Raw genomic sequence first — 19,166 nt, forward strand, 5'->3', positions numbered from 1 at the left:
TAGTCCTGCACGCTGCTCAGCACAGGTGGAGCCCTCCACTGGCACAGAACCCCATGGAGTGAATCTTGCAAGGGGCCGAGCTCCCTCAGCTCCTGTTGTTTAGAAGTTGCAAGCGCACAGTACCCTGCAGTTCATGACAGAGATTGAGCCACAGTAGTGTATTTAAAGTTGCTCTTAACTTTTTCTGTTACATTCACGATCTACTAAATTTACCCATCCATACTCAAGAAGTAAGTTTAATGACTGTTTAAAGAATAAGTTTAAATTTAATTTTATTATTATTGATTGATTTATGTATTGCAAATGAAGAACATTTGTAAAATAGGTTTATGGAGGTATATCAATATAACATAATTAATTGCTTTTGTAGAAATCTGATTTTATTCAGAAATAAAATCTGTCAGCTGCTTTGGTTGTGATCATAACACTGCAAGGATGAAGAGGAAAATTAGTAAAACTGGTTAGATTGTTAATGCTCTTTTAAAAACTTGTCTTTTTCTCACTGTATAAAATTTGCTTTGGGTTAAGGCCATGGAAAGTGTTACTGTGGAAACTGTTACTGTGAGGCTGGTTGGCATGGAGATAAATGTGAATTCCAGTGTGACATCACCCCATGGGAGATCAAGAAAAGATGCACATCTCCAGATGGCAAAATCTGCAGCAATAGAGGTGTGTCATTCACATATTTTATATGTGCATTTATTCTGCACTAGGACAAAGGTCATAATTTTTGGAAATAGTTTTTGGTTTTGCTCTCCTTTCACTTCTGGACATGAATCTTTAAAATTTGGCATCTGTGCATATATGTGTATACATAAACATACACTTATGTGTGCATGTATGAATATGTTTGTGTATATGCATACACATATTTCCTATTATATACATATATGTGTGAATATGTCTATGTAAAATATGTGTTTATAAGATGAAATTGACCCAAGAATGGGAAGCCCTTTTCACCTCTTGCTCCTACAATGAGGTTGCACTGGACGGGTAATGGGCAGATAACTCATCCTGAGTTCCCAAAACCCCTGAATATGGGCTATGAAAGAACAGTGGTCATTATTTCATCTCATAACCTGGAACAGCAGCCAAAGAGGGCCTGCTCATGGCCTTGGAAGATCAATTTTTTTAACTACATATAGTTCTTTGCACAAAGTCCAATCACGTGAATTTCATCCATAATTTCCATTTAATTTTGCCAATTTGGGAAGAAATAATGAAAAAAATGAGATTTGTATTCACCAGCTGCTATACTTGGCTTCAGTGAACAAATAGTTCAAAGTGAGAATGTTATTCCTTTGGCTGCAGTCCAGAACTATTACAGAAGAGCAAAAGTGCAAGTCTCAAAGATACCTTTCTTAAATATATCTCTACTGACAAAACCTGCTATAGTATGAGCACCTAATTAGCCTGAGAGCATTTAGAAAACTCTCTCATCTTAATTATGGGGAAATTGAAAGCTTGGCTCAAATACAGAAGTAATGTAGGCTCATTTAATGTTTGGGCTTTAACTATAAAAAAACTTGTGTAATACAGGAAACAATAAATGTAGAAACATTATGTGTCAAATTAGATGTTTTATTTGCACTGTAATAGTGATATCTTACCAAAGGGAATTTTAAGATGTCTTATCTAGCAAGCATTTCTTTATCCTTATACTGGAGCAGTGCAAATGAGTGTAACTGGTACCCTTAATAGCTGCAAACTTCTGCAGGATGCACAAGCAAACTACCTGCCCAATACTATTTCCAGAATTCGTTTTAACTTTCACGTATTTATGATTTTGTCCACATGAAACTTCAGGATACCTTGACTTTATAAAGCTATTTCCACTCATTTTATTAATGGGTTTTTGATCAATGTTCCCAATTTACATATTTTGATATATACTAAATATCTAGGGCAGCTGATGAAAAGTCACTCTAAAAATTTACTGTTTGGGGATTACACCATCATTAAATAATTTATCCACTCTAAGAGTTTAACATTCTCTTCACTGAATGAACAGTAAAAGTGTCCATAATATTGATTCATCCAGCCCAGTTCTCTTCAAATACATCATATTATTGTAGTGGAGAGTGCTGGTGGCTGCCAGCAAACTTGACTTTGAACTGTGGGCAATCACAGACCTCGCTGAAACTGATGGATGTACTAGATGACCTTCATTCAGACTAAATGGAAGAAGCAATTAAGCTCCTTTATGAAGTAAGATAGCTGGAGACAATGGAAGCCACTGCATACATTTTTAACTAATGAACATTGGAAATGGTGACCCTGTGCTCACAAAGCTTTTGTGAAGGCAAAATAGCAAGTTTCAGTTCCCACACTGATTCTTATTCATGCCCATTGGTAGGCCCATTTCTGCTCTGTTTTTTTTCTTAGGCACGTGTATATGTGGTGAATGCACATGCCATGACGTGGACCCAACTGGTGACTGGGGAGATATTCATGGAGATACCTGTGAGTGCGATGAAAGAAACTGCAAGGCAGTGTATGACAGATATTCTGATGACTTCTGTTCAGGTAAGGGGCATATGTAAATGTAAACAAGATGTCTGAATTTAATTTTGGAAGAAGGAATGTCCAGTTGGCTTGCTCTTACTCCTCATTCTGTTTCTTTAGTGTAATTTTTGCTCAGCTGACACTAGGGCTCAGACTCTAATTATTTTATCGGAAGTAGATAATTTTTTTCTAAATAAAAAACCATGCTATTTTGTGAAACATTTAAATGAAATGAAAAATCTTTCATCTTTATTTTTTCCACAAAACATACTTTTTGACCAGTTTTTCTAAATATGAACTAAGGAGCCCAACTGTAAGCACCCATTTGCGTTATGCTAAGTACATCGTGTTCAACATAGCACAAACTGAACAATTTGAAGAATGACTGAAGCTGTTAATTTTGGATATACTCTACCACACAGATTGAAACTTGCAAATGAAGACAGAGGGGGGAAAATAAAGGAAAAACTAAAAGAATCCACATTTGTTATAAATGCAAGGTGGCTGGTAGAACATAAAAAAGTGGTATGGTAGTGACTATAGCATCAGTACAGGAAATATGTGTTCTTATTAAATGCTGTTGATTCTACCCCTGAACTGTACCTTGCTGCCCCTCAGAATATTGGATCCAAGACACTCAAGATGCCATTCAAGAATGCAGGGTATAACAAGAAGGTCTTTTCTATTTGCTAAGATAAGAAAATAAAATGGGAAAAGATGAGAGCATTTCTGCAGAGCAGTCATCTAGAACTTTAGCTGTATGGGTGCTCAGCACATTATTTTAATTGTTGTTGAGAAAGATTAACATCTAACACAATCCTAGTTCATTTCTGGAGGTTCAAAAATTCTTCCTCAGCTACCAACATCCTCATGGTATGTTGAGTGAAAAAGAACTGATGCCCCAGCTTCCCAGTGACACTCGGTGGAACACTGGGGAAGATGATGTCTCTTCATTTTTATCCAACTACCATAAATACGATGAAATTAGCACTAAGCATGAGAAGGACTTTGACTAAAACATTGCATGCGTTTTGTGCACCAAGGCACTCTACAGAAGCACACATCTTGCAAAAGCAACTGAATGCATCTTCAAAGGGACTTGACAGATTAAAGTCTGACACTAATATTGCAGTGTTCTCTGGAAATCTGACTTGACCTAATTAAGAAAAAAAATTGGAACCACACAAGAACAAAATAATTTTTAAAAATAGCTTCTGAAAAGTTTATAGTCCCACTTCCCAGCATGATTGATCCCAAATCAAAAGATCATAGAAGGAGCCTAAAACAGTAAGAGGAGGCTGAAACTGAGATGATGAAATTAACCCTCAGGTCCTTTCTTCTCTACTAATGATAAATATGAAGATCCAGGTTTTTTAACCACAACTATGTTTGAAAAAGAATGTTGGGACTAGAACTGGTCAGGAAAGGAGAAAAAAAGATCTGTATTTCTGAAAATGTTTTATGACTTTTTTTCTTCCCACTTTTTTGGTTGAAATTTTGATCAGCTCTAAGTGTTTAACACATAAACAGAAAACAGGACAATTGAATTCAGGATATTGTCCATTTTTAAGACTTACCACTATCAGCATCAATTGAGTTTTACCACAGTGGGATTGATTTGATTGAACCTTTGTTATATTCCACTTGGAGAAAAAAGCAAATGATTTGTAAAAGTGTATCAGTAGCTAAGGTAAATACAAAAGAGGGTTATGCCTAACTAGATTACGGGTTTGCATTTGTGTTCTTATATTCAAGGCCTTGTTTACACAAATTGTGCAAACCCCTAGCTTAGACACAGTGCACCAATGTAAACTGACTTTCAGTAGTGTGACTTACCCCAGTTCAAACGAGGGTACTTTGCATCTGTGTAAGTCATTGCCAAAACCCATAATGTGGGAAAGCACTTAAAACATTCAAGCTGTAAATTCTGGACAATATATTTACTGTTTTATGTCTGCAGAAAAACAGCGCTTACAAAGTGAATCACAAAGCATATGTCCTATGTTTCATTTCAAAATGTTACTTTTTTAGGTTTTAACAAGTTTTTTTTCAGTGTTTTAGTACAAAATCTACGGGGGTTTATTTAGATTGGGGAAAATCCAGGCAAAATGTCAAACCTGATAGACAATAAAGGGAGCTGAGCTGGTTCAAAAGTTTCTCATGTTGTTCTGCTGCCTAATTGATAGAGGCAGGAAACCTTTCCTGTCCAGATTACTGGACTGGAATCATAGAAACACTGTTGCAGATAAGAATTTTACTCTGACTGAATGAAATGCCAACAGTCATTTCAAAGACTTTATACCATTGGAATTGGGAGCCCTGCTGCTAAGGCTTAACATCACAGAAGGGTAGCTCCCTTCAGAGATTTCACATTGCCTGGGGGTGATTGGCAATTTACAGTACTTCAAGTTGCCAACTGGATGTCCTCTTTTAAAGAGTTTAATGCTGTTTGGTATCTAACTGCATGATCTTCACTTAGAGGTATTCACATTGTCAAGGGACTGTCCTCCTTTAAAGATAATCATGTTAACATCCTGATATAGAAAGCAAAAACAAACAACAAAATGAGCCTTCCCATAGGAAAACATCCATATTCACGTATAGACTATGTGCTGCTGTCTTGTTCGCACATACACTGCTGTTTTATCAGGAGAGAGTCAATAAAGTGAATTAGCCTTTCAGAGATGCACATCTGGGTCACAGGGGCATATGGCCAATGCTCAGCCTGCCAGCAGGTGCACAAAAACAACAAGGGACCGAAGAGCGGCCTTTGGCATTTTTAAATGAAAAACAATTAACAAACATAAAGAAAAATCACCTCCTGTGCACCTGCAGAACAGCAGCTGGTCTGCTGGCCTTCCTGGAAGCTTAGGGAGCTCCGTGCCCCCCGCCTCCTCTAGTTTTCTGCATATGAACTAGTAAGTGCATAAATTTTAGACTTATAGTATTTGCAATTGTGAATATTTCAATGTAGTCAGACAGGATCTATAAAACATACGTGCTTATAGTTTGCAAGAAGAAAACCAGGATGGGACAGTGGACAAAAGAAGAGTGGGTTGGACTTAAAGCAGTGGGTGGTGACGGACTGAGGTTCTTGGGAGCAGAGCTGGCTAGGGAGCTGATCTAATGAAACAAGCATTTATGCCCTCTTTCAAACTTTACTCTGCTACTGAAGAAAGATTTTGCTGATTGTCACGGGGCTGCAGTGTGTAATGAGGGGCTTGCCCCCTTTTCAAATCATGACATCATATCAGACACAGGCCCACTGAGTCTCCTCTTCTTGCCAGAACATCAGGTCTCATGGCAAATAATCCTCTGTGCTGTACTACTTCTGGCTTCACTCCTGGGGGTGCGGGGGCAGCAGAACAGACAAACAGTCTGGAGCTCTTAGCCTCCTGGCTGGGGCTGACAATAAGAAGTCTGAGGCTTTGGTCCTTGGGGTGGGGCAGAGCAAACCAACAGTCTGTATCAATGATCCCCAGCGGTAACACCTAGTGGCAAGTGCAGGATGGGGGTAAGGGAACCTGGGCCTATCCTACTCCTCTGGGTTCTGACCCAGGGCCCTATGAAGCCAGTGATATCCTTATTGAGGATTCAAGTGTCAGCTCCCAGGTCACTTCCTACCTTTGAGTCTCCTGAGGGCTTGTCCTCCACGGGCAGCAGCTTGGTGTCTCTGTTGGCCTCCGTAGCTGGGGGCAGAGGTCCCCTGTACTACTATCATCTGCAGTCTGAGGAGCTGATGGTTCTTCAGCAGGAGACCGCTGCTCCCATCCATCCTCCTCTTCAGCCAGCCCCAACTGAACTGACCAGTTGCTATTTATCTGTTCCTTTTATCGGCAGCATGTGCAGCAGAGGCGAGAGGGCGTGACTCTGATGCTCAAGCTTTCTTCACCCAATGCTTAGAATATTTTGTTCTGTCAGGCATCTGCCCCTTTAAGTGATTGATGGAAGAACCTAGAGATCAAGTTAGAACTTTCTCTGCTGGATGTGCAGAGGAGATTTAATTGGATCTTCAGTCTTGGTCCCTTCCCTCCAGGCTTTCAGATAGCCCATGATGCTGACCAAAAATGAGTGGTTGATGTAGGCCAGGGCAAATTGTATTCAGCATTACATAATTTGCATGTCAGTTTTTTAAAGCAGAATATATCATAAAGTAGATCTACTTTTTGAAAATAATTATTTAAATATACTGTAGAAATGTGTGGTTTTGATAAGGGATGAAATGTTGAGTATGCCATGAACTTCATATTCTTTTTCTGTGTGACATGGTATATAATATTGCAATTGTCAGTAAATTGGAAGTTCAGAGTAAGGGTCTTGCACTGCAGTGTGATTTACAATGTGTTTGTATGTGCATTGTGGGTCATGATAGTGTTGAACTGAAAGTGAGTGCAGAACAGAAGGTGTGTGCTGGTAAGACAGAATTCTGACGGTAGTGAGATAAAGCATGGAGAGTGGTGTTGTGTTGAGTGTGAAAGTTGTCTTATGGTTGCCTTGTTGCTAAGGGTTTGTGTTGTTGTGAGAACATACATTTGAGTGTCTTTACCTCTTTGGTTAACAGTCTTGTGTATGAAGATTTATACTATAGATCAGATGCTACAGTATTTTCTAAGAAAGGAAAAATGATTCAATGGTCTAGAAACTATATAACACAAACAGCGTCGCATCCATTATTATTATCTACAGGAAATATTGATTTTTAGGTGCAATGACTTGATTACATTGAACCTCCTTCCATGGTAATTATTTAATAAAAATTGAGTTTTAGAAATTAGAGACTGTGCTTATTATCATTAGACTTTAATGTATCTATTGCCTTGATTGTGACTGACTTAGAAGACTTTAATTCTATTCACTGTAAAGGTCATGGACAGTGTAATTGTGGAAGATGTGATTGTAAAAAAGGATGGACTGGAAAGAAGTGTGAACATCCACGTTCTTGTCCATTGTCAGCTGTGGACAGCTCTAAGAAATGCCAAGGAAGCTCTAATTTACCTTGCTCCGGAAGAGGTAGGTGAAGTTTGTTAGGATCTTTGTCATGCCCTCATAATCTACTTTTGATTAAAATTTTTCTATTAATATATTTCTTGTTTTAAAGAGCTTGAACTTTCCTCGTTGTGCATGAGTCATGTCTGCATGATTTATATGGTAGGGTGAAGGGAGAATAGGAGAAAGAGTACCTGTTTTTTCTGGCATCTGCTGCATTATACTATATTTCATTTACTTCAGTGTGTTCAGTTTTTGTAGAGGAGATTTCAAGATCCCTGCTATTAGTTCTTTGGTGAGGATATATTTGGAGTATGGGCCTATTCTTGCACCCTCTGCTTGGAGAAAACTCCCACTGAATGAAAGTGCCATGTCCTCAGCTTGTGTAAATTGGTATAACTCTATTGACTTTGATAGACATACTCAGATATGCACCGGCAGAGGATCTGTCCCAGGGACTGCAGGATTGAGCCCTATATAACAGTTGTTCTTGATAGCCATTTTCTAATTGCCTGCTCACTTTTCAGTTGCCTTTTCAAAAGCTTTGACTAAAACCATTATTTATTAACAGACTTTTATAAAATTAAGTATGGAGTTTCAGGTATGCAGTTGGGACAATATAAACATAAATAACATGCAAGAGGGAAAAATCATCTGAAACAGAATGGATTCCATTCATTTTGACTTATCAGAATATGAAATACGATTCTGCTCTTGAGACTAGAATGGCAAATATGATATAGACTTTTTTTAGAATTGGTAATTGAAGTTGTTATGAAGTCTGCCCTCTATAGCATTTGCTGGAAAAGGACTAATGCTGTTTTTGAATTATTGCTCAAACCTTAAATGTCATTTAATTTATGATTGCTTCTTTCCCTAATACTGTCTGCAATAACCAGGGTCAAACAAAGGTCATAAACTATTCACCCAAGTTAGCAGTGCCACATTGACATTTGCCTATGTTTTTCTTTCACAAATGTATAGCTGTTAATAACAGTTCTTGTGCACAACTAGTTATCTTCTACAAGAACTAGGAATTATCAGCTGCTTTTTATCAGGCTAGGATGGCAGAATGTTGACCTTTTAGCAGAGAAATAGCTGTCACAAGAGGAAGTGCCTTTAGTCGTGCTGGAAAAAAATGTTTTCATTTGGCTGGGTGAGGAGCAGGGCCGGGTCCAGGCACCAGCATTCCAAGCAGGTGCTTGGGGTGGCAGTCAGAAAGGGGCGGCAGAGTTTCTGCGGCGGCGGCAATTCGGCGGCAGCTTCTCCATTCCACCGGCCGCTGTGGTAATTCGGCGGCAGCTTCTCTCTCCCCTGCCGTCTGTGGCGGCAATTTGGCGGTGACAGGTTTTTTCCACTGCTTGCGGTGGCAAAAACGGTAGAGCCGGCCCTGGTTAGGAGTTTTGAATATTACTAATATATTACACATGTGCAGTCAGTTAACAGAAGGAATGTCTATACTGCAATTAAAAACCCACAGCAGGCCCATGCCAGCTGACTTGAGGTCATAGGGCTGTTTAACTGTCGTGTAGACATTTGGGCTTGGGCTGAAGCTCAGGCTTTAGGACCCTATGTGATGGGAGGGTCCCAGAACTTGGGCCTATCATGACCTCAGTTTCCAGTCTGTAAACTGGGGATAATAATACTCCCCTATCTCACAGGGGTGTTGTGAGCATAAAAATCCATTAATGATTGATTGTGAGGTGCTCAGATACTGCACTGAAGAGGGGCATATAAGCATATAGATAGAATAGAATAGCAAGAAAGAACTAGATGCTAGAAGGTGCACGGGAATATGGAGCCTGTAAGGAGGTTTTATGGATGTAACCGTGGGATTGCCCATATCATGTGGTAAACTATTCCTGAAATTTAAACGTTATTTTGCTAGAGGACCTGCTCAAACATCTTTAATGTAGCAGAGCTGCTTTCCCAACCCCTTATTGGTATCAGTATGTGATTTAAAGGACACGGTTTTCTTGGAATGTGATACCTTACAAACAATTTAGTTTTTTGAGTAAATTTCTTCTTGAAACCGGGTTGAGTTTTAAGAATATTCAATTTTAATTTTTTGTTGATTTCTCAATCTGTCCCTTTTCAAACTGGATTTTTTTCTCTTGCTCCTGATATCATAGATATCCTGACTGGGATTTTCAATGGAATCAAAAAGAGTTAGGCACCCATTTCCCATTGAATTTCAATTGGACTGGGGCACCTAAATCCCTTAGGCACCTTTAAAAATCCTTGTCTTTGTTCATGGTGTCTGTACATTACTATTTTGGTCACTTCCTTGTAATGTTTCTCTCTTAGCTCGGATACAAGGAAAAAAGAATAAATGTGCACTGCAGTATGTAGGAAATTATGCATACAATATTATAATTTAATGAGAATTTTGTTTAGTAAAACAGTTTATCGCTGGGTTAGAAGAGGGGGCTGGGATTCAGGAGATGTAGCTGCTGTTTGTTACAGTGCCACTCACTGCGTGTCCTTGGAGAACCCACTCTCTGTGCCCCCTTTTCTCTGTTAGTCAGTGGGGATCATGATACTAAACCACTTGTTATAAAACACTTTCATATTTTTGGTAAGAGGTGCTAAATGAGGACAAAATATTATGGTTATTCTTAATACCACTTGTACTACATAGATAATTTACTCCTTAGCCATAACATGTAGAAAACAGGAAGCAGAAAATTGTAATTCATACCCCTTTCATCTTTTATATCAAATACTGATGTGTACTGAGAGTTTCAGGTGGAGAATGTTTAAACATGAGACATTTTGTCATGATGTTGGATTCCTAAGATTGTCCAACTACTTTCTAAGTGGTATTCTCATGATAAATATGAAATGTAAGTTAGAAATGTTTTATAATTCTTCACTTCAGTAATTGCCAAAGTAAACTCAGTTACTGGCTGAGGAGGCATTGAAGAAACATTCCATAAAAGCTTTGGCTGGCCACCTTGAGGTTTTAGCTTATTTTGCAAAACTTTCTGATTTGAAAATAAAAATCAGAAATCTTCCAGAAATTCAACTTTGAATTTTTAAAATCTTGTGTAAAGGACACACAAAGTATGGGCCAGCCCAAGAAAAAAAAGAAAGAAAGGGAAGGGAAGGAAATAAGCCTCTCATAACCCCATATAAAGAGAAAGTACATTGGCTTTACGTTACTTTGTCCGAGACTAATATTCTGCAGGTTTTTAAAAAAATATGTGTATTGTGTATCATCTGTATCATATCATTTTATTTATAGTAGCTGGAAAAAATGGGCAAAAATCATCCCTTCCACAAGAATTACCTATGTAAGGGAATATAAATGTTCCTTAGTGGGAGTGAGGCCACAGTCTCTTGTCATTGAGGGAAGATGCTTGTTTTCTCTTCTCGGTTTCCCTTCCTATAAAATTGGGATATTATATCTCACAGGGATTAAACCAATAACGTTTGTTGAAGTGTTTTGCAATCTTTGAATGAAAAGCAAATTCAAAGTCTTATGTCTTATTTATTATAGACAATTGTGATATGACTATGCCTATTACGACATGCTTTGGACCAGAGTTGTAGCCTAGGGGTGATTATCTGGGCTGCCATGTAGCTGCCCTGAATGTGATTCCTGTTGGTTGTCTCTCAGCTGTCAGTTTTTCAGTTAAGTGAGAAGGCTCCTCAGCTGGGGAAGGATGATTATCTGTTTGTCTTGGGAACAGCCCACACTGCTACAGCTTATATTGCAACACTCATTCATTTCAGGGAGATTTTTCCCTGGGAAATGGTAACTTGCAATGAGGGGTGGTGATCTTGGGCTCATGTGGATTTATTTGTAATCAATTAAACATAGACCATAAAACTCATCCAAGATTACTTTTATAACTCATTGCTAGTTGGATGATTCAGTGGGCCTATATATTTAGTATGTATATTAAAAAAACATGTTTACATACAGTGTAGGCGGCTTTATCAAAGGAGCTTTGATTTTGTTTTTTTAAATTCCAACAGGTCTACGTTTTGGGCTAAGCACGCACACACAAAAACACACACACACACACACAGACACCTTAGTTATAGCAAACTGCCATTTTTATTATTCAAACATAGTGCAAGTTATTTTCTTGAGTGAGCAGTAATAGAGAGGGCATCAACTGTACAAGATAAGAGAACTCAGCAGCGCTGAGGCATCTCATATGCCTGACACATTCATAATTTTCAGAATTTAAGCTTTTATTTAATTATAAGGATTCCTATCATCACAATAAGAGAATGAAAGAAAGAGAAAAAGAAGCACAATAAAAGAAAAACTTTTAAACATCTGGAGTAAATAAATCAGGATCTCCCTCTTTTTCCCTAAAGACACCAAGGAAGGAAAAAGGAGTTAAGAAGGAAAATTAATAAACCACAGTTTGATAATTAGACTCAGTAACACTGATGTACAATTAGATTGTAACATTTCAATCTGCCATGCTCTGTCCCAGGAGCAGACCAGGGAAAGAACTATGACTCTGAGTCACAGCTCCCTTCCAGGCTTCCCACTAACTCTAGGGGGAAGCAAACTGCTACTGGAGAACTGACTGGCATGTTGGGAGAGCAGACCAAAGACCACAATTATTCCTCACCCGTGTCAGTCCACTTCTTGCCTACTTCTGTAGATATGTGGGGGAGCAGCAACTCCATGATTCTCTCCCATCTGTGCTCTGACTTGTGATACAGATAACTTTTACTAAGGAGTAAAGGGACATTTCACACCCTCTACATCCTTGCATGCTACTGTAAGGGCAGGTCAAAATTTTGCCCTGGTAATTAGATATCCTCTCAGTTACATCAACCTGATTGTTTTCAACTCCAATAGTTCCTCTCAGATATAAAAGAAGAAAAAAAGCAAATGATAGTATTGGAATTTAGACTCACTAGCACTAACTTCTAAAACTCAGGTTTCAGAGTAGCAGCCGTGTTAGTCTGTATTCACAAAAAGGAAAGGAGTACTTGTGGCACCTTAGAGACTAACCAATTTATTTGAGCATAAGCTTTCGTGAGCTACAGCTCACTTCATCGGATGCATAATTAAAGTGGAAAATGCAGTGAGGATGTTTTTATACACACAGACCATGAAAAAAATGGGTGTTTATCACATCCTCACTGCATTTTCCACTTTAATTATGCAACCGATGAAGTGAGCTGTAGCTCACGAAAGCTTATGCTCAAATAAATTGGTTAGTCTCCAAGGTGCCACAAGTACTCCTTTTCTTTTTTCTAAAACTCAGTCTCTCAAATACCTCCCTTGCAGAGTTATGTCACAGAGGATTTAGTCTCTAGCTGGCCTTATTCACACAGACTCAGTAACACCTCTAATGTTTTATTCACAGTAGCATTTTTTTTATTTTTGGCAAAGTTTCTCAGTGCCAGGGTAATGCTTTTCATAATAAGAGGTTGCACTTTTAAAGAACATTATTGTACAAGGCAATCAGTGTCTGAGTTAAAGGAGAACACACTAAAAAATGAAACTCCACGTCGTAAGGAATGTCAGCACTAAAGGAGGCAGCTTATCCCTATCAGCTTTCTAGAACAAGACTAATGACTTTCATAACTTTATATTGGGGAGCACTCTGAGCTTCTCTCTAAGGTTAAAAACAAGTGTCAAAAATAATTTTAAAAACCTCACAGAAGAGAACTGAAAGCAATAAGGGAATTAGCTTATTTCTGAGGAAAGCAGAGGAGAGCTTCTTTATAATCTGTTTTCTCTAGTCAGTCATCGTGCATGAGGGCAACCATCCTGGTAGTCACCCAAAGACAAACACCTAAGCTTCCTCTTGATATTATCTTTTACTATTTTAATCCCTGTTCTGTAATTATGTTTATTTACTTTAAATGCGTGGTGAAAGAGGCTGTTTGTCTTTATAATTGCAAAAGTCTCCCTCTTGCCTTAATACTGAATTGGATGCCTGAAAAATTAGTTTTCTTATCCAGGAGTACAAAATAAAATAAAAAATAATTATACCAGTTACATTTTCAAAACCCATTTTCAAAAGTTGAAAATCAATGGAGATCAGGCACTCAGGTCACCTAGGAGCTCTTGGAAATTTTACCTGTGGATATTGTATAGAAAACAGTACAAATGCATTTTAATCTCTTATTTAAAAATTACCAGTTGACTGATTCAGTGGAAGAACAACAGTGCTCAGTGCAATATTAAAGATTACTCACAGTGAATTGAGGCAATGAATCAATCACAAGTGTAGCACTCAGCTTCCATAATGCATGGCATTAGCAGAATACAAACCCGCATATTCTGAAATCAAAGTTTAGGGTTAATGGTCAGTGAGTCATATAGTTTAAAGCTATGATGATATACTGTAGCAACTTTCCAGGGTAGGAACAACACCTACCACAATGAAGATCTGATCCTGATTGGGGCTTCTCAGTAGTAACATTGCATAAATATTAAATGCTAGTACCGCAAATAACAATAACAGTCTTTCACAACTCTGACACATGTATCACCAAAGGTTCAATTCATTTAAAATGTTCTGCAACTTCCAATGAGTTTTACAGGGCATATCATTTTCTGAATCATCTCCATACACAAAATGATATGAACAGATTTATACTACACTGGAAGCAGATGCAGTTATGGAATTGACTCTTTTGAGCTTTGAATAGGTGATCTGCATTGATGCTTGCAAGTATTGTTGCAAATGAGGCAAAGTGATTGCCACATGAAAATATAGGCTACATCCTCAGTTGGTGAAAGTCGAGAGTTGTAACACCATTGCAATCAGTGGAATTATGCTGATTTACACCAGTTGAGGATCTGGCTCAATGTATTTACAATTTTTTCCACAATTTGATCCATGCCGACAGTGATACAGAAATAGAAACTTATCACAGTATCACAGTAACGTAGTCAATTTAATATATTCAGCTTGATGGGATACAAATGTTTTTTATAACATCATAACATGTTTAACATTAAAAAACAAATTTATACATTTGGTGAAATTGTGGAGCTCTGCATAATATAGTTAATTTATGGGCATTTCTATGGCACTCATTCTTGTAGTGTCTGAACATGAATTAAATCTGACCATGCCTCTGTGAGGTAGGAAAGTACCATTATCCGGATTTTACAGACAGGAATAGAAAGAATAAATATCTTGCAAAAGTTCACAAAGAATAACTGTGGTAAGACCAGCGAGTTGAACCTCAATCACTTTGAACTCCCGTTCTGTGCCTGAACCATGGGATTTATTCTATTCTAAACCTACTTCTGCATTCAGATCCTTATTAAAGAATAAATAAAGGTAATGTTTGTACTTTTGCCCTCTTTGCTTGGGTATTACCAGATAAAACAAACAAAAATCCCAGACTAATAAAGTCTCAGGCTGTCAGTCCCGCAAGGTGGGGCTCAGGCTGTCAACCCCAGGCAGAAGGGCTTGGGCGAAAAGCAACACCAAGCAGCTTGGGCCAGCCCTGTGTGCGGCTGGCCCAAGATGACTGGTGTTGCTGATTACCCGGTGTCCCATTTTCAGTTTAGGTGAAATATGGTCACCCTAATATTACTGTGACATTCTATACCTTTGGGGAGCATCCTGGAACTCCCATATTCCTCATTTTTATATAATCATGATCTTGCATATAAAGCATGCCTTGTAAGATATTGGAGAAAGGTTCTGATCTGCTGAAAGTCATTTCTCTATCCATATATGTGTATCATTAACACATATGAAGTTATGAGAATTGTGTTGTATAGTGGTCACGAAAACATGTTGTAAGTTGGGGAATGAGACAGATATTAGCTCCCCAGAGGCAACAGCAAGGAAAGTAGCCAACAACCGGATGGGGTGTTAAACAACCCATCAACAGCCATTGTCCAGCAAGGGAGCAACAATTCAATGACTCACGGGCACGAGGTCACACCAGCGGAATTGCTCAACCTTGCCTGCCTGGAGACTCAGCAATTCCCCCAGACATGCCTGGACTTGTGCTCCCCAAGCACATGGGACTGAGGTTATAAAACAGTCACAGTGGCCACATGCAGGTGCCTTTCTCCTTCACCCACCTATGCTGCAAGAAACAAAGACACTGACAAGAAGACTGAAGACTCCAACAGACGATACTGGCCCAGATTTAAGGGACAAATCTGTATATTAAGGACTGCAATATCCAGTGGGGGTGAGAAAAACTGCTTACTCTAGATGCTGCCCAGTCTAATAGGGTTGAGAGTTTAGACTGCGTGTCTATATTTTATTTCTTTTGGTAACTAACTCTGACTTTTTGCCTATAACTTAATATCCCTTAAAATCTATTTTTATAGTCAATAAATTTGTTTAACTGTTTATCTTTACCAGTGAGTTTGCATGAAGTGTCTGGCAAATCTGCTCAGGTTTTGCAAAGGCTGGTGTATTTCCACTTTCCATTGATGACGTGGTGAACCAATTAATAAATGTGCACTACTCATCTTGAGCAGTGCAAGACGGTATATTCCTGAGGTACAGTGCTAGGAGTTGGGGGGATTTGGCTCTGATGCCTTTCTCTGTGTGATTCATGAGTGGCTCTGGGAGCATTCATTCAATCTTGCTGGCTGTGGGGCTCCACGCGCTGTTGTGCTGAGTGATAACAGCACCTGGAGGGGTTTGCTGCTGGGAAATAGCAAGGCATTGTGAAAGACAGCCCAGGCTGGAGAGAGTTAAGGGAGCACAGCGGACCCACAGTCCCAGGCTGCATCCCAGGGATCCCGTCACAATTACCTCACCTAACTTGTCCCTCTAATATCTTGGGACTGACATGCTTACAGCTACACTCTTCTTTCAACAGCTGGCTTCTGAACACAGTCTATTCTGTAATCTAGCCCTGATAAACTATTCTTAACTCATATCAGGCAGTTAAAATCAGTAGGAGACTCCACAATTGTTGTTTCCTAAATGTTGATTGTTCCATGATTACCAGTAGGTCTTGTGCCATGATTGGCTTTCTCATTTGCGCACACTGCTCAACAGTTAGCTGAACCATGGCGTCCTGTCAAAACCAGGCAGAGAGCTGCAGAGCACAATACAAAACATATGACAAAAACCAATATGTATTGTATTTGACACAGCTTTGATGTAAAAGAAAGTGTCAACACTTATTTGACATATGGCACAGATGTACAGTCTAAGTTTGGCATGGTACTGTGCACTTGTACACTATGGGTAACATTTTCAAAAGTGCCTAAACACAATTTGACTTAGGGGCTTTTGAAAAATCAGTACTGTATTAATACAGTATAATAGCCCACAGTCTTATGCTGGCATTATAGCCTCTGTAATCTGTGCTGTTTACATTTGAAAGAACATAGTTGGTACTCAAAAACTCAAGGCAAAGATTCGCATAAGTGGATGCTGCAAGTGCTATACTTGGAAGCAGACTTGCAATTTTGGAACATTTCCCTGTAGTGACTTGTTATAAATATCATAATTGCCATTACCTAATCAAAGAGTGGACTGACACTAATTTCTGTTAGACTGCCTTCTGAATCCTTGACTATTCTGTCTCTTCCATTTGATTTGATAGTGAGCTGAATATAGCTGTGGAATACTTCAACATCTTTGATGGATGGCGGGTGCTTGCAGTCTAGAAGAGGAGTATATTGTTGAGAATGCTTAATTAAAAACTGTATTTCATTGCAAGCCTCCCACAAGCTAAAAACATTGTTACACCAATGTTTTTAGCTCGTGGGAGGCTTGCAATGGAGTTTCTTTCCTTTTGCACAGAATGTGCTATAATGATTTAGGAGTACTTATGGCACCTTAGAGACTAACAAATGTATTTGAGCATAAGCTTTCAGCTTTCAGCATAGGCTGAAATTGTGGAAAAGCAGCACCACTTGCCCCATAACCTCAGCCATGCAGAACACAATGCCATCTACAGCCTCAGAAACAACTCTGACATCATAATCAAAAAGGCTGAGAAAGGAGGTGCTGTCGTCATCATGAATAGGTCAGAATATGAATGAGAGGCTGCTAGGCAGCTCTCTAACACCACATTCTACAGGCCATTACCCTCTGATCCCACTGAGGGTTACCAAAACAAACTACACCATCTGCTCAAGAAACTCCCTGAAAAAGCACAAGAACAAATCCGCACAGTCACACCCCTAGAATCCCGAGAAGGGGTATTCTATCTGCTACCCAAGATCCGTAAACCTGGAAGTCCTGGACGCCTCATCATCTCAGGCATTGGCACCCTGACAGCAGGATTGTTTGGCTATGTAGACTCCCTCCTCAGGCCCTACGCTACCAGCACTCACAGCTGTCTTCGAGACACCACTGACTTCCTGAGGAAACTACAATCAATCCGGTGATCTTCCAGAAAACACCATCCTAGCCACTATGGATGTAGAAGCCCTCTACACCAACACTGCACACACAGATGGACTACAAGCTGTCAGGAACAGTATCCCCTATAATGTCACGGCAAACCTGGTGACTGAACTTTGTGACTTTGTCCTCACCCACATTTTTGTCCTCTTTGTCCTCTTTGTCCTCTTTGTCCTCTTTGTCCTCACCCACTTTGTCCTCACCCCACACCCATATTTCACATTTGGGGACAATGTATACCTTCAAATCAGCGGCACTGCTATGGGTACCCGCATAGCCCCACAGTATGCCAACATTTTTATGGCGGACTTAGAACAACGTTTACTCAGCTCTTCTCCCCTAATGCCCCTACTCTAATTGCGCTACATTGATGACATCTTCATCATCTGGACCCATGGAAAAGAAGCTCTTGAGGAATTCCACCATGATTTCAACAATTTCCATTCCACCATCAACCTCAGCCTGGACCAGTCCACACAAGAGATCCACTTCCTGGACACTACAGTGCTAATAAGCGATGGTCACATAAACACCACCCTATATCAGAAACCTACTGACCGCTATACTTACCTACATGCCTCCAGCTTTCATCCAGACCATACCACACGATCCATTGTCTACAGCCAAGCTCTACAATACAACCCGTCAGACAGAGACAAACACCTACAAGAAGTCTATCAAGCATTCTTACAACTACAATATCCACCTGCTGAAGTGAAGAAACAGATTGACAGAGCCAGAAGAGTACCCAGAAGTCACCTACTACAGGACAGGCCCAACAAAGAAAGTAACAGAATGCCACTAGCCGTCACCTTCATCCCCAACTAAAACCTCTCCAGCGCATCATCAAGGATCTACAACCTGTCCTGAAGGACGATCCCTCACTCTCACAGATCTTGGGAGACAGGCCAGTCCTCGCTTACAGACAGCCCCCCAACCTGAAGCAAATACTCACCAGCAACCACACACCATACAACAAAAACACGAACCCAGGAACCTATCCTTGCAACAAAGCCTGTTGCCAATTCTGTCCACATATCTATTCAAGGGACGTCATCACAGGACCTAATCACATCAGCCACACTATCAGAGGCTCATTCACTTGCACATCTACCAATGTGATATATGCCATCATGTGCCAGCAATGCCCCTCTGTCATGTACATTGGCCAAACCAGACAGTCTCTATGCAAAAGAATAAATGGACACAAATCAGACATCAAGAATTATAACATTCAAAAACCAGTCAGAGAACACCTCAACCTCCCAGGACACTCAATTACAGACCTAAAAGTCGCAATTATTCAACAAAAAAAACTTCAAAAACAGACTCCAATGA

The 19,166-nt window shown here is 39.5% G+C and overlaps 1 protein-coding gene across 1 annotated transcript in view; it reads left to right on the forward strand.

Moving 5' to 3' along the window:
- ITGBL1 (integrin subunit beta like 1) overlaps positions 1-19,166 on the forward strand; it is a 250,710-nt gene that overhangs the window by 129,137 nt on the left and 102,407 nt on the right. Inside the window, exons 5-7 of the mRNA XM_084612105.1 lie at positions 529-669; positions 2,389-2,529; positions 7,372-7,518. Of these exons, the coding sequence (XP_084468231.1) occupies positions 529-669; positions 2,389-2,529; positions 7,372-7,518 (429 nt within the window). The remainder of the gene's footprint in view (positions 1-528; positions 670-2,388; positions 2,530-7,371; positions 7,519-19,166) is intronic.

This window comes from Lepidochelys olivacea (genome assembly GCF_965140295.1).
Source record: "Lepidochelys olivacea isolate rLepOli2 genome assembly, chromosome: 1".
NCBI classification, from domain to species: Eukaryota; Metazoa; Chordata; order Testudines; family Cheloniidae; genus Lepidochelys; species Lepidochelys olivacea.